This window comes from Saccopteryx leptura, chromosome 2 (assembly GCF_036850995.1).
Source record: "Saccopteryx leptura isolate mSacLep1 chromosome 2, mSacLep1_pri_phased_curated, whole genome shotgun sequence".
Lineage (NCBI taxonomy): Eukaryota > Metazoa > Chordata > Mammalia > Chiroptera > Emballonuridae > Saccopteryx > Saccopteryx leptura.
In genome coordinates, this window is record NC_089504.1 from 181,369,430 (window position 1) to 181,386,126 (window position 16,697).

The following is a 16,697-nucleotide window of genomic DNA, read 5'->3' on the forward strand; positions in this document are numbered from 1 at the left end:
ACAATACTGAACTTTTCATACAAGGATCATTTAAGAGTGGTACCTTAAATTTCCTAAACATTTTGCTGCCCTCTGGTGAAACTTCATGAGACTGGGCACCCAGCTCATGATGGAAGAAAGTTAAATAGCAGAACCACTGCCCATGCACATTTGGTAGTTGTGATCTGCTGCCTTTTCGCTCTGTCTCGGAGAAAGACAACTTGGTGGCTGCCTTTATCTCCTCAAAGAATATCTTCTTCCCATTGACACTCAGCCAAGCTCATAGCAAATATCCCTTCTTCTTACGTTTTTATGGTCACTGTCTTCTAAAAAACAAAAAACTCTTGGCGGACTAGTGGTGGCACAGTGAACAGAGCATCAACCTGGAACACTGAGGTCCCAGGTTCAAAACCCTGAGGTCGCTGGCTTGAGCATGGGATCACCGACATGATCCCATGGTTGCTGGCTTGAACAAGGGGTCACTGGCTCCACTGGAACCCCCCAGTCAAGGCACATGTGAGAGCAATCAGTGAACAACTAAAGTGATCAACTACGAGTTGATGTTCCTTATCTCTTTCCCTTTCCTGTCAGTCTCTCTCTCGCTTGCTCACTTGCTCACTAAAAAAAAAAACACCACAAAACCACCCTCATTGTAAATGGGAAAAACAATGTGGGGAAGTCTTTAAATAATTTGGTTATAAACCAGCCAAAAAAAAAAAGTTAAGAGGAGAGTAAAAATGATAAAGTTTAGCATGTAAGAAAGGCTTTTTTAGGGCTCCCTGATTATTTACCCTGTCTCTATAATAATGGATTCCACTACTGTAGTCAACTCTGCCTCCAGTTTCTGGGGGAAGATGACATTTTTCTCACATTTCAGAAAGCAGACTCACTACAGACAAGGGCCATTTCAGAAAGTAAACACTAACAGAGTCGAAGTTCATTCTCCAGACCAAACAGTTTGGACTTCAGGTTTTTCAGTTCTCCTTGTATCTTATGTGCCCGTCTATTGCTGTCACGGACCTCACACAGAATGGTGAGATCCTGGTTTGTCCTGGAATTAAGTGTTGCCTAGAGAGAAAAAAAAAAGGAGAAATAAATAAAGCACAGGCCAGAAGAGAGAAATCAGTCATAAAGACCAAGCTATGCTGGTTCCTTTTTATGAGATATTTGGTACACAAGGTAAATTCAATCTTTAGTTTTAGAGATCAAATAAAAGATGGAAAATGGAGAGTTAAATTAAAACAGAAAAGGCATGAGACTCTTTGCTTTCCCATACAACAGTGTTGAGAGATCAATAAACAGTTAATGAGCAAAAAGAAAAGATGAATATAAATATCACCAATAAATTTTCCAAAGAAAAGCACCTCTTCTTTTTTATAATCAGCTTTGTTTGGAACACAGTGATCATTTAGGATTTGCAGATAACTAGTTAAATCTCTGAAAGAAGGCTCTTAAGGCAACTTTGTTTCTTTATTGTACTCAATTACTTTTCCTATTTGTAAAATAGTTCTCTTAATGTATTTCTTGAATTGGGAGGCATGAAAATTTCTGTTTAGCTTAGATAAAAGATTGATGATGTGATCATTCATTATATATCAACCCATTCTCGTCGTCCCTGTAGTGTGTCCTTGTAAACCGTTTTTAGTGAGACTCAAGGACGCTGACCCATTAGTACCTCAGGGAAACAGCACACCTTTGTTCCCAGGAGCCCTCACAATCACGTTTTCTCACTTGTACCCCTTTCTCCCTTTTAGTAATTCAGGATCAGCAATTACCTTATAGAGCATTTGCTCAAAGTCTTTCAGTTTCTGCCGGACAGCCTTAATATCTGTCTTGAAGCCTTCTACTTCCAACATCCGCCGGTTCTCCAAGGCCTCATAGCGTTTTGTCATTACCTGTAAACGCTTGCCCATCTTGTTAGAGCGATCCTAAACATATGGAAATGGAAAGGCATTGATGAAGATGAGGGAAGCATTCCCTGAGCCATCTGACTTCCCACACCAGAAGTGGGAGAGAATGTTGTACCTTGAAGATCTCTCTCCTTGCTCCCTCTTCCTCACGAATTCGGGCAAGTTCTTCTTCCAAGGAAATGCACTGCTTTTGGTACATGCTGGAAAGCCTTTTCTCTTGTACTAACTTATCCTTAAGGGACTGCAGGTCAAAAGGGGGAAAAAACCAATAATCAGTTTCATAATTAGATAATTCAAATAGTATTTAGGTGGTAAAAAGAAAGGAATAAAAAGATGTCCAGAAGTACAAATGAGTTAAGTAACAAGACAGCAAGGAACTTGGGAGAACATTTGAAAGAATTCTCTTAGCCTTTTTCTAAAGTGCACATAGTAGAAACCTTTTAAAATAAAACAAATAGCCTGACCAGGTGGTTGCACAGTGGATAGGGCGTCAGACTGGGACACAGATACCCAGGTTCAAATCCCCGAGGTGGCCTGCTTGAGCAAGAGGTCACTCACTCTGTTGGAGCTCCCAGTAAGGGCACATATGAGAGAACAATCAATGAACAACTAAGGAGCTGCAACAAAGAGTTGATGCTTCTCATCTCTCTCCTTTCCTGTCTGTCTGTCCCTGTCTGTTCCTCTCTCTGTCTCTCTAGCTAAAAAAACCAAAAAGTAAAAAAAAAATTTTTTTTAAATAAAACAAATATTTTTTGGTTCTCAGGGAAGAAAGAGTAAATAATGTAATTTAGAACTGTCCCAAGTTAGACATAACAATATCTGCAGGTTCCGCATCCATGGATTCAACCAACCACAGAAAAAAAAAAATTCCATAAAAGAAGGGTACATTGTTATTGACATGTACAATGTAGTTACATCTACTGTATAGACATTTTCCCCCTGTCATTATTCCCTAACCCAGTAATTTTCAACCTTTTTCATCTTGTGGCATACATAAACTAATTACTAAAATTTTGCAGCACACCCAAAAATATATTTTTTTGACAATCTGACGAAAAAGAGGTATAATTTTGATTCATTTACACCTGATAGCTATTGTGGTGATGTCTGTTGTCATTTTGTTATCTGAAAATTGAAGGCAAGAGAGGTCAGTGCCCCTGACTAGTCAGGTATTGCAGTTTTAAAAATTCTTGTAGCATACCTGTTGAGAAATCTTGAAAATCATTGCCCTAAATGATACAGTATAACAACTACATAGCATTGATATTGTATTAGGTATTATAAGTAGAGATGATTTCAAGTATATGGGAGGATGTGTATAGGTTAATACAACTACTATGCCATTTTATATAAGAGACTTGAGCAACCTAGATTTTGGTATCTGGAACCAGTCCTCTGCATATACCAAGGGACTACTGTATGTTTTGGGAAACAACTTTGTAGGTCTTCTTTAAAAAGAAAGAAGCATCAACAACACTTATTATACATGTTCCATTGAGCAGTCAGAATGATCTTTTAAAAAGCTAAATAACATCATGTTACTTCTTACATACAGACCTATGGGAAGAGCATTCCAGGCAGAAGAAAGAGCAAGTTTAAAGGCGCTGGAGTATGGTCAATGAAAAGGAAGAATGTTGTGGTTATGTAGAAATAAGAAGGGCCATCCCTCCAACCTCCTTACGAACCACTTCCTTTTTGAACTTACATTCTCCAGGGCCTTTAACTTGCCCTTCCCTCTCTCTGGAATGCTCTTCCCCTAGATCTATATGGCAAGCTCAGTCCCATTTTTCAGGTCTCAGTAAAAACACCAGACTTAAGAGAGTGTCCCTGTGCTTTTCCATAAAAGAAGACTTCCAGCAACTACATAAAATCTTCATACAATCCTTTTAATTCCTTACTACCATTTTTGCATAATCTACCATTTTCTTGGTTGTTGATGTTGTTCTTTCTCACCCATTAAGATGTAAATAACATGGCCCTGGCCAGGTTACTCAGTGGATAGAGTATCACCTGGGCGCTGAGGTCTGGGGTTCAAACCCCAATCAGGACACATACAAGAAGCAACCTATGAGTGCACAACTAAACAGAACGAGATTATGCTTCTCTGTCTCCCTTCTCTTCCCTCCCTCTCTCAAACCAATGAAAAAAAATTTAAAAAAAAAGTAAACACAATGATGATAGATCTGGTCAAGCTTATTTACTGCTGTAGCCCAGAGCCTAACCCATAGCAGAAGTGCATTAAATATTTGTTAAATGAAATGAATGAATCAACTGATCAACATATCAATCAATCAATACAACAGTTTCATTTTCTAAATTGCCAATCACTGTCATGATGAGCTACTCTTTGAAGCCTTCCTTCCTTCCTTCCTTCCTTCCTCCCTCCTCTCCTCTCCTCTCCCCTCCTCTCCCCTCCTCTCCCCTCCTCTCCCCTCCTCTCCCCTCCTCTCCCCTCCCCTCCCCTCCCCTCCCCTCCCCTCCCCTCTCCTTTCCTTTCTTTTCTTTAGCAAGAGAGACGGAAACAAAGAGAAGGATAGATAGGGACAGACAGACAGGAAAGGAGAGAGATGAGAAGCATCAATTCTTCGTTGCGGCACCTTAGCTGTTCACTGATGGCTTTCTCATATATGCCTTGACTGGGGTGTGTGTGTGTGTGTGGCTCCAGCCAAGTCAGTGACCCCTTGCTCAAGCCAGCCACCTTGGGCTTCAAGTCAGCAACCTTTGGGCTCAAGCTAGCGACCATGGGGTCATGTTTGTGATCCCACGCTCAACTCAACAACCCTGCACTCAAGCTTGTGAGCCTGTGCTCAAGCCAGCAACCTCAGGGTTTCGAACCTGGGTCCTCTGCGTCCCAGGCTGATGCTCTATCCACTGTGCCAAGGCCTGGTCAGGCGAAACCAAGTTTTTGAGGTTGTTGCTACATCAGCTTCCTGGACTGAATGGATCTAGTAAGATTTAGGCTTAGAATTCTCTGAGTTCTTTCAAATTCTTGCAGAAAAAAAATTACACAGAAACTACCTTAATATATTCATTTTGTTTATGTTGACGCTCATGAATAACTGGCCAAACTTTTCCAATTTTATCTTCTTTCTTCTTACATTGTACCCTGTATTGCTTAATCTTTGACATCAAATGATCTTTTTCAAGCATCCACGACTTCTCCTTATTTTGGTTTTCAAATCTGAGTTGCAAAAAGTCTTTGGTGCTCTCATAGAGCAGTTCTTGTGTGTGGTGGAGACTATGAAAGAAAGCACAAATATGGACATGAAGATGCTTATACAGCACATATGACACAGTTGTTCCAAACAAAAGAAAGATATAGCTTCTTTAAAAATTGTACAATATGTAAATTTTATAAAATGTTACAAGCAGTTTTAAAAATACACTTAATCTTATCAAGATCACTGGTAATCCCACACATTTTACTGGATAGTGTAATGTATCTACCCATGCTCACTGGTTCACAGACTGGTCACGACAGATATTTTGTCAGATGCTAACTTCAGGTTGTATAATTAGAAGGACTAGAGAAATATCTACATATAGCTTGCATAAGTATGTACTATTCCCAGGCACTGGACTTTACAATAAAGAACTCATAGTGCTCTGATTGAGGGTTAATACAAATTCTAAAATGTCAAAAACAGCTTTATTTTTGTTTATTCTGTGCTCCTCTGTCTTGTTTTCAAGATCAGCTTCTTCTATGAAATCATCTTGACAACATAGCCCACTTAATTTCTCCATTGTCTGAAATTCCTCATCAGTTTAAATCCAGTCTCCTGTGTTTATATATACTGCTCACAAAAATTAAAGGATATTTTATCACTTCATATTCATTTTGAAATATCCCCTAATTTTTGTGAGCAGTATATAACTCAACTTGTTTATAGACAGTCATGTTTCAACTGTCAACATGCATGTTTTCCAACCTGAGTGAAAGCATATACTTATTTTTGCCCTGCTACTACCAAATTGTCAAGAATAGTAGCAAATACTAGATATACACAAGGTACTAGATTCCTGCTGACTATTGAGATTTAGAAATAGAAAAATGATGTTTCTTTTTTCAACAAAGAATATATATAGAAGTAAGCAACCCATCAGTTTAACATCAACATCTAGAAAAATACTGTTATCAAACAGACTGCAGAGTATTAAATACTGTGAGGCAATTATTATAGTTTTCCACTGAATAAATAATGTCAGATCAGGCACAAAGTAGAGTAACTTTCAGCAGATGAAAAAAATATATGTACATATATATATTCAGGTATATATATACACATATATATTCAGGTGTATATATATGTGCGTATAAAGACAGAGACATAGATTCAGTCACTACAAGGTTCTCTCTTGCTTTCAATGAGTTTTTTTATTCCATCTTATGTTCTCAATTACAAACTGGGAAAATATAGTCTTGTTAACGTACAAATGGTTTGAAAGTGACACCCAAAGGGCGATCAGTCATCAATGGCCTTGGATTTCATGCCATTTAATATTCATGCCATTTAATATGGCATAATGGAAGGAACTGATCATGTACTCAGACATGCAGAGGATGCTAAACTAGAATAGTTATTCATATTCTGAATACAGATATAAAATTACTGTGACAATTAAAAAATACTGTTCCCTTAAAACAATTAAAATCCAATGAAAAGTGAAGGTGCTCTGCATAAGCACAAAACACCAAAAATAAAGCATTTTGTAGCCAGCATTAGTCAGCAATCTTAATTTGAGTATCACATCTAATTCTAATCACATTTTAAAATGGAGGAAGAGATGCTAGAAGTTTGAGAAGACAATGAAAAAAACAATAAAGGGATGAAGAAGGTAACATGAAAAAATATTTAAAATGTAAGATGTTTAACATAAAAAGGGGGTGGTAAGATGCAACTTGATAAGCAGCATCACCAAGTAGTCACAAGGTGTTTATTGTGCGCCTGTTATGCACACAGGGCAAGACCCTGGAGGAACAAAGACATAATTATAATAGGTGATGGCAAGTGCTACCACAGAGGCATGTTAATCATCATGACAATGTGGAGAGGAGGAGGAAAAATGTAATTCTGCCTGGGGACATGTTCAGAGGAGTGACACTGCACAGCAAGGTACATGCCACACAGCAAGTGTTCTATAAACAGCAGATAAATTACTAGTTTGGCTGAACTACAGCAACAGAAAAGGAGGTGAGACTAAAAGGTTAATTTAGTGCCAGATGAAGTTCCTAATAATATATGCCAAGGTATCAGGACTTTATCAGAAGATAAACAAAGAGAAACCAAAAATTTTAAACACTTGGTAAGTCCTAATGGAGGAGCTACTAGTAATAGGAAGACTATACAATATAAAGGGACCAGTGATAGGAAGGGCACTTAAATTATTGTAAGAATTTAAACAAGAATACAATTTGAACCAATACAGCAAGAATAAGAGGGCAGAAAATGGATTTGAGAGGCTTCTTAGGCTTGCACACAATAGGGTTGGGAATTATGAATGAGAGTAGGAAATCAAAGATAATCCTGAGGTTTCAAGCCTGGGAAAATGGATGTAATGTCCTTAAATGGAATGGGAAAAAGAATAATGTAGCAGGTTTGAAATAGGAGAAGGAGTGCTTGCTGGGAAAGAATAAGATTGGTTTCAATCATGGTCAATTTGAGGTGTTCAAACATTCAACTCAAGACGTCTTTACAGCACAGGTCTGGCAACTGGAACCAGAGGAAAGGCTGAGGAGGGTTACATACATAGAGGGACCAAAAAAAGGTTTGCAAAAATTAAGGGAAATTAACTTCAGAAACAGTGATCAGAGGTGCCAAATATGCAAAAAAAAAAATGCTAATTACAATGAGGACTGTAAAGAGAGAACTGGTCAGAGAAATTAAGAAGTCAGTGATGACCCTAGAGAGGGCATGCTTAGTAAAATAGTGGGGAGAAATCACACTGCAGAAAAGTGAGGAAAGGCAAGGAGGTAAGAAACAAGAGCAGAGAGCCTGGCCTGCGGTGGTGCAGTGGACAAAGCATTAACCTGGAACGCTGAGGTTGCCGTTTGCAAATTCAGGGCTTGCTCGGTCAAGGGACATATGACAAGCAATCAACAAACCACTAAAAGTGAAGCAACTATGAAATGTTTCTTGCTTCCCTACCCCTTCCTCTCTTCTCTCTGCAAAATCAATAAATAAAAATCTTAAAAAAAGAGAGAGAAAGAGAGAGAGAGAGGAAGGAAGGGAGGGAGGGAAGGAGGAAGGAAGAGAGAGAGAGAGAGAGAGAGAGAGAGAGAGGGAAAGAAAGAAAGAAAGAAAGAAAGAAAGAAAGAAAGAAAGAAAGAAAGAAAGAAAGAAAGAAAGAAAGAAAGAAAGAAAGAAAGAAAGAAAGAAAGAAAGAAAGAAAGAAAGAAAGAAAGAAAGAAAGAAAGAAAGAAAGAAAGAAAGAAAGAAAGAAAGAAAGAAAGAAAGAAAAGCAGTGAGTACAGAGTTTGCATTTTTCCGTACAGGTATGTAAAGTCGTATTTTTCCATATTCGTGAAGAGCCAAATAAAAGTGCCCCACAATATCAATTCAGATAATATATCAGTAGACAAAAGAACATTTTAAGAAAGATTTAGCCCTGGCCGGTTGGCTCAGCGGTAGAGCGTCGGCCTAGCATGCGGAGGACCCAGGTTCGATTCCCCGCCAGGGCACACAGGAGAAGCGCCCATTTGCTTCTCCACCCCTCCGCCGCGCTTTCCTCTCTGTCTCTCTCTTCCCCTCCCGCAGCCAAGGCTCCATTGGAGCAAAGATGGCCCGGGCGCTGGGGATGGCTCTGTGGCCTCTGCCTCAGGCGCTGGAGTGGCTCTGGTCGCAACATGGCGACGCCCAGGATGGGCAGAGCATCGCCCCCTGGTGGGCGTGCCGGTGGATCCCGGTCGGGCGCATGCGGGAGTCTGTCAGACTGTCTCTCCCTGTTTCTAGCTTCAGAAAAATGAAAAAAAAAAAAAAAAAGATTTAATTTATTGATTTTAGAGAGAGGAAAGAGAGAGAGAAAGGTGTGGGGGAGGAGCAGAAAGCATCAACTCATAGCTGCCTCTTATATGAACTGACAACCTTAGCATTCCAGGTTGACGCTCCATCCCCTGCGCCATCACAGGTCAGGTTAGAAGAACATTTCTTTCTTTCTTTTCTTTTTTAGAGAGAGACAGAGAGAGGGAAAGAGACAGGAAGGGAGATAAGAAGCATCAACTCATAGTTATGTCGCTTTAATTGTTCATTGATTGCTTCTCTATGTGCCTTGACTGGGGGGCTCCAGCCAAGCCAGTGACCCCTTGCTCAAGCCAGCAATCTTGGGCTTCAACCCAGCGACCTTTGGGCTCAAACCTGTGACCATGGGATCATGTCAATGATCATGCACTCAAGCCAGTGATCCCACTCTCAAGCCGGTAACCTTGGGGCTTTGAACCTCAGGATCCCAGGTCGATGATCTATCCACTGCACCACCACTGGTCAGGCAAAAAAGAACATTTCTTAATCACTAAGCTCAAGCTAATGCTCTGAAATGGGTTAAATGGAGCATGTGAAATACCAACCAGCTCTGCAAGAAAAGAATCAACAGCATTCCTGGAAAAGCCTGTATACCCACCTACCTAGAGGCAGAGGTGACTGATAAAAACGGTTTCTTCCATGTCCCTGTCAATTACAGGATACTATGCTGCTAAAAGTACAGGGCTGTTAACTTTTAAGCTACTCAGAAAAAAGTTTAAATCTGTTAGGTGCAGCTTTCTTGAAACTCACTTTTTGGTAAGCTCTTTGATTTTGTCCTGATTTCTTTGATGTTGAACTTGCATTTCCTCAATGCGGATCCGTTTATCCTCCATGAGCCCTTCCACTTGCTCTCTGGAAAGCTTGGTCTGTTCTTCCAGCTGAGCCTGCAGTGCTTCCACCTAGACAGGCCAATGAGGGTGAGGCATCCACTCCTGCCCAGCCTCTTATTTCTTACTTCTAAAAGTGAGCCTTTCTCCAGAAAAATTAAAAAACAAAAACACCCACAACCAAAAACAGAAGCACATCACCAAAACAAATAGAAGAAAAGTCTCAATGGGCATTCCTCTTTGTTTAATGACTTATAAACACGGGTGGGCTACACAAGAGCAGACTGTTCACACACAGCAAAGTATCTGCATCCCACAGAAAAAGCAAGAAAACCGTTTTCCTACCCTAAGACTCTCACCCCTGCACTATCTCCCTTTTTACACTTTAAGTGTTGTCTCCCTTTTAAAACTCCCAAGTTGCATAGAAATAGTATGACTCTTTTCTTCATTTTTTAAATTTAAAATGTGGAGCAAAATGAGTACAATGTAATTTCCTTCTCTGAGTCTGGCTGTCATGACCACAATGAAGATACTGGCCAAAGACAGAAATTGTCATTTAAATCAATAGAGCCCTCCTGATAGTGACAGGAACTTGAGTGTGACTAGATGAAAATTCATGGTTGCAAATGATAGACCATTACCAGGTAGGAAAAGGATAATTCATTACTTTACTACACTTAACACATGCATTAAATAAACCGATACGAACCCCAAAGAGTAACCTACCAGCATAGACAATTGCAACTCTCTGTATATCTCCCAAGCAAAGGGCATTCTTACTGTAGGATGGATTTGTTGGGGATGGTTTAGCTCATATAAACTGAGTAAAATGAAGGTTCAGAATAGCACCTCTAGAATGGTTAATAAAAAATCATGTTTTTAAAAATATAAGCTTCTATTAACTAGGGATAACCTCAATTTTCTTAATCACATGATGCCTAGATATGACATGTATGCAGGCGGGTACTGATATGGCAGTGAAGCTATGATGTGTGAAGCTACACTTGTGGATAGAAACTGTTTTGGTCTGCCAAAATAAATTCTTTACCTGCAGGATGAGCGTCTGGACGTCTCTTTGGTACTGCTCAGAACTTTCTTCCTTCTTTCTCATTGCTGGTTTTCTTTTGCTTGTTTTAGAATCTAAAAAGAAAAAAAATATTAAGACCTTTATTTAGCTTTTCTCTCTGCTACTCAGATATCAGCATTACCTTTGCATAGCAGTTTGGTTTCATTTACCTATAAGAGAAGTAAAGAAAGAAAAACATACAATAATTATGGTGCTTAATTTTTCAAAGAGGAATCTCTACAAGGCAGTGGTTCTCAACCTTTCTAATGCTGTGACCCCGCGTAGTTCCTCATGTTGCGGTGACCCCAAACCAAAAAATAATTTTGGTGGCTACTTCATAACTGTAATTTTGCTACAGTTATGATTCGAAATGTAAATACCTGATCTGCACTATGTATTTTCTGATGGCTTAGGCGACCCCACCGGGGTCACGACCCACAGGTTGAGAACCGCTGCTATAAGGGAACTCTGCTGGGATGTCATCTGGATAACAATAGCCACTTTTCTGAAGAATAAACTAATAAATTTTCCTTTGAAGTTGTGCCTATTTTCTTTTTGTAGAACCTTATTTAATCAGAAAGGATAGGGAATAAAAAAATAATCTAAACATTTTGATTCTAATATATCACCCAGTTTTTAAAAGATAAAATTATTGTTAAAATAAGCAACACTAAAAATTGCACAGAACAAAATTTAATTCCTTGGATAATTCAAGAAGCTCATGCTAAGAGAATAGATCTTTAAGGTTCTCACCATAAGAAAAAATAATTTTTCTATGTGTGATAATGGATGTTAACTAGATTTACTGTGGTGATCATTTTATAATACATACAAATATCAAACCATTATGTTTTATACTTGAAACTAATATAATGTTATATAAATTTTAAAAAATAGAAGAAATTGAGATCTCCATTAAAAAAGAGAGATGACTGAATCTTAGAGAGGCTATGGAATATTCTGTGATTCCAGACATTGTCTGTTTTGTGACTTATCACCATAAGCATGTTAATTACTTTTTAAAAAAGTAATTAACAAACAAACACAAAAACTCAGTAAGATCTCAGATTACCAGAGGCATCAGATGGATAGTCATTATTACTGGATAGTAGGAAAAAATTTTACACTGTGTTTTTGAATTCTGTATCAATGAGAATTTATAATATAGTAAGTACCTGCTCTAAAAGCTGAAGAGTCATTCTGTTCACATCTATCTATAGCCTGGATAGTCTTTTGGAGAATGCTGACCTAAAAAAGCAACAAAAAAAAGGATATAGAAATATATAATGTTTCACTTTTTAGCAGTTAGTGCCACAGATAAACAGTATTCATAAATTAAATTGATCAAAATTGATGTAATTATATAGAAATGGCATACATATTAAACCAAAGAGGACAAAGTAACAAAATGGGTAAAACCCAGTGTTGGTGATATAAACAAAAAACCCTTCAGGGTAATTTAGTAGTATCTGTTTAAAAAATAGTGGTCCTGGCCCTGGCCAGGTAGCTCAATTGGTTGGAACATTACCCCAATATGCCAAGGTTGTGGGTTCTGACCCCAGTCAGGGCACATACAAGAATCAAACAATGACTGCAAGAATGAGTGGAACAACAAATCAATGTTTTTTTCTCTATCTATCTCCCTTCCTCTCTCTCTAAAAATCAATTAAAAAAAATTTTTTTAAATAGTGATCTTTGACAAAGTCTTTTAGGAAAGTAATGGAAACACTGACGTATACAAATATAAATACATATAAAGATGTTCACTGAGGCATTGTTTAGAGAAGTAAAAAAATAGATAGTATTACTAAGGTGACCGACCGTTCTAGGGAGGACAGTCCTTCTTTTGTAAGTTCCGTCCTCCCTGGAAAAGTGTCCTTCTACATGGCCTCCTTTTTGATATTAAAGACTAATCTGTAAATGTCCGTATTCAATCGATGCAGAGCCCATCCACTGCGTGTGATGTGACGTATTTGTATTTGACATGATGATTTGTCAAGGATCAGTACAGTGTGGCGAGACGCGATTATGAGACGCATGCGCTCCCACAGGAGACCTGAGAGAGCACGCGATATACCGAGCGCGCAAATGGCTTTGTGTACTTCTTACTGAAACACGACACGGCACATACGACATTATAGACTCACGATTATTTCTTCTCAGTGAATATTCAATCATAGACAGATAAGCAAAATTCACATTTTATTAATTCATTACCTATTTAATAATTTCCGAATACATATAATTTTACTTACAAGTATTTTCCCGAAATTTGAGTTTTAAAGTGGAAATTTAACCTCAAACCATATCTATTAATAACACATTTTGATTAAATAGTTGCATAAGACATTTTTAATTAGAAAATGACAAATACACCTGAAAATCACTCCAAATTAGTGGGTTTGTTTGATATTTAATTTTACTAAATGAGTACTTTTTTCTTACAATTATTATTAAAAATAGGCGTGTAAGCATAATTACAAGAAAAAATATTACAAATGTTTTTATTATGCATTTATCATATTATAGTATATTATTATTGCAATAAATAAAATGTTTCTTTTATTTACAATATTGTTTTCTTCAATTTATTTTTGTCCTCCTTTTCATTGTAAAAAAGTTGGTCACCTTAGTTTTATATACATTTATTTCTATTATATAAATGAAAAAAAAGGAGCTTTATCTCTAGGGTATACTTTATGAAAGACTGCTACTTTTTTATATGATAGATTTCTGTGTGTCTGTTTTTTAAAATGACCATGCATTATTTTTGTAATCAATATAAACAAAGATTAAAAAAGAAACTTGAGTATTGAAACTTAAGTCTGATCCCACTTTCCTCTCTAATCTCAATTAAGACATTTACTCCTTTGTGCTTTAGGCTTTCAAGTAGTAAAATGGCTAAACAATACTTCCCAAGAATTTTGAAGAAAAATAATAAAATTGTAAAGCTTTTTGTAAATATAGAAAATGTTCTGAGAACTTAGGTAGACATGGGAATGTGATACCCAATTCTCCTTCTAACTTCTTTAGCAAGCACCAAAATAGCTCTGATTATGGACCTGAGATTGTGTTCTGTAAAAGCCATGTTTACCATGCTATCTATACCAAAGATTACTTACTTTGTTGGGAGGCTCTTTATAAAAATAGGTCACTTCTCCAGGTTCTGTTCCCACAAGAGCCAAGAGATTCTGAATCTTTTTCTTGTCTTCTAGTTCCCTGTAATTTTCAGAGAGTAAGCACACATTGTGTCTAGAGTAAGTAAATTTTTGTTTAAAGAATCCCCCTTCTAATTTATTTTAAAAATAACGATAACCTCAAGTTAAAATTGAACAGAATTTAACTTTACCTCAGCACTAATTTTTAAAAAATCAGGTGCTTATATTTAGAAATTCACAGAAAAGGGGCCAGAAACTAATTTCTTAGTTGGTTCTAGAAAAGCACTATAGGCCCTGGTCAGTTGGCTCAGCAGTAGAGCATCAGCCCGGCATGTGAAAGTCCCAAGTTCAATTCTCAGTCAGGACACATAGGAGAAGTGACCACCTGCTTCTCTACCCATCCCCCTTCTCTCTAACTCCCCCCCCCCCCCCAGCCATGGCTCAAATGGTTCAAGCAAGTTGGTCCTGGGCACTGAGAATGGTTCCCTGGCCTCACCTCAGGTGCTAAAATAGCTCGGTTGCCGAGCAACAAAGCAGTGGCCCCAGATGGGAGTAGCCTGGTGGATCCTGGTCAGGGTGCATGCAGGAGTCTGTCTCTCTGCCTCCCTACCTCTCACTTTAAAAAAAGAAAAGAAAAACACGGTAGTGGATGCTGGGGTATACTGTTTAGGTCTCCTCTTCAGGACTGATAGGTTCTTCGTCCTACAACCAGCAACACCGCAGGCTGATGGCTAACCACTGAATCTCCAGAACTAACATCGGTCAAGGGGCATTGCTTTGTTGCAACCAGGGCCATTCTAGTGCCTGAGGCAGAGGCCATGGAGCCATCCTCAGCGCCCGGGCCAACTTTGCTCCAATGGAGCCTCAGCTGCGGGAGGGGAAGAGAGAGACAGAGAGGAAGGAGAGGGGGAGGGGTGGAGAAGCAGATGGGCGCTTCTCCTGTGTGCCCTGGCCGGGAATCAAACCCAGGACTCCTGCACACCAGGCCGACGCTCTACCACTGAGCAAACCGGCCAGAACCCAAATGTAGTATTTTTGCTAGAGCAGATGAACTTGGTCTTAGGTACATGGTACGTGACTACTGATGAAGGTCATGTATTCCTATCCATTCCTAACAGGACCACAAGCAGTTCTCATTCATGTGGCGTGAACAACAGTATACCTTTATAGTCCTTCTTTAGGACCATGTTAACTTTTCTGCTATCAAATCAGTCTGAAGGGACTAGGATCTGGTAATTCTACAGATAACAATAGTTCACTATTGATGATATCATATTAAATCAGACAGGATAGACAAGAAATGGCAAGTACATTAGAACCCTTGGTAAGATACATGTGCTCCAGAGGGTTAGAGGTAAACTTTACAAAGCACATCACTGGAGTTTTAGGGGTCCAATCTAGGCATGCCAGAATATTCCCTTCAAAGTAATTAACAAATTATTGCATCTCACACCTACCGGCACCAAGAAGGAAACATAATTCTGAAAAGGCTTCTTCAGGTTCTGGAGAAATGTAATATACTTTTCAATAATGCTCTGACCTATATATCAAGTGACAGGGAAGGTGAACTTTCAGTGTGGCAAAACTAAAACTATTTAAGAAAACTAAAAGAGTATTTATTTACTTATTTTTTATTTATTTATTTTTTTACAGAGACAGAAAGAGAGTCAGAGAGAGGGATAGACAGGGACAGCCAGTCAGAAACAGAGAGAGATGAGAAACATCATTCATTAGTTTTTCGTTGTTCATTGATTGCTTTCTCATATGTGCCTTGACCGCAGGGCCACAGCAGATCGAGTAATCCCTTGCTTGAGCCAGCGACCTTGGGTTCAAGCTGGTGAGCTTTTTTTTTTTTCCTCTCAAACCAGATGAGCCCGTGCTCAAGCTGGCGACCTCGGGGTCTCAAACCTAGGTCCTCTGTATCCTAGTCCGACGCTCCATCCACTGCGCCACCGCCTGGTCAGGCTAAAAGAGTATTTAAAACCCTGACAAACAAAAATCCTAGACCTGTTGGCTTCACTGGTAAAATATACCAAACATTTAAAGGTCTAACACCAATCATTCCCAAACTCTTCCAAAAATTGAAAAAGGGGCAACATTTCTTAACTCATTTTATGAAGCCAGCATTGCCCCCAATACCAAAGCCAGACAAAAGCAGTACAAGAAAACTAGTACTGACCAATATTCTTTTTGAACATTGGTGCAAAAATTCTCAAAAAAATACTAGCCCTGGCTGGTTGGCTCAGTGGTAGAGCGTCCACCTGGCGTGCAGAAGTCCCGGGTTTGATTCCCGGCTAGGATACACAGGAGAAGCGCCCATCTGCTTCTCCACCCCTCCCCTTCTCCTTCCTCTCTGTCTCTCTCTTCTCCTCCCACAATCAAGGCTCCACTGGAGCAAAGTTGGCCCAGGCGCGGAGGATGGCTCCGTGGCCTCCGCCTCAGGCGCTAGAATGGCTCTGGTTACAACAGAGCCACGCCCCAGATGGGCAGAGCATCGCCCCCTGGTGGGCATGCCGGGTGGATCCTGGTCGGGTGCATGCGGGAGTCTGTCTGACTGCCTCCCCGCTTTCCAACTTCAGAAGAAAAAAAAAATACTAGTAGCAAACCAAATTTAGCAACATAGTAAAAGGATTATGCACTGTGATTAACTGAAATTTATTTCTGGAATGCAATCATAGTTCAACATGAAAACTGATCAATGTAACATACCACATTAACAGAATGAAGGGGGAAAAACACAC

At 39.1% G+C, this 16,697-nt stretch overlaps 1 protein-coding gene across 2 annotated transcripts in view; it reads right to left on the bottom strand.

Moving 5' to 3' along the window:
• CCDC77 (coiled-coil domain containing 77) overlaps positions 1–16,697 on the bottom strand; it is a 42,617-nt gene continuing 25,920 nt past the window's right edge. For both annotated transcript variants that reach the window (XM_066365847.1, XM_066365846.1), the window contains exons 5-12: positions 13,921–14,017; positions 11,974–12,046; positions 10,781–10,872; positions 9,656–9,804; positions 4,908–5,127; positions 2,005–2,130; positions 1,755–1,907; positions 1–1,047 (exon numbers count right to left, since the gene is read on the bottom strand). In XM_066365847.1, the coding sequence (XP_066221944.1) occupies positions 901–1,047; positions 1,755–1,907; positions 2,005–2,130; positions 4,908–5,127; positions 9,656–9,804; positions 10,781–10,872; positions 11,974–12,046; positions 13,921–14,017 (1,057 nt within the window). In that variant the 3' untranslated portion in view covers positions 1–900. The remainder of the gene's footprint in view (positions 1,048–1,754; positions 1,908–2,004; positions 2,131–4,907; positions 5,128–9,655; positions 9,805–10,780; positions 10,873–11,973; positions 12,047–13,920; positions 14,018–16,697) is intronic.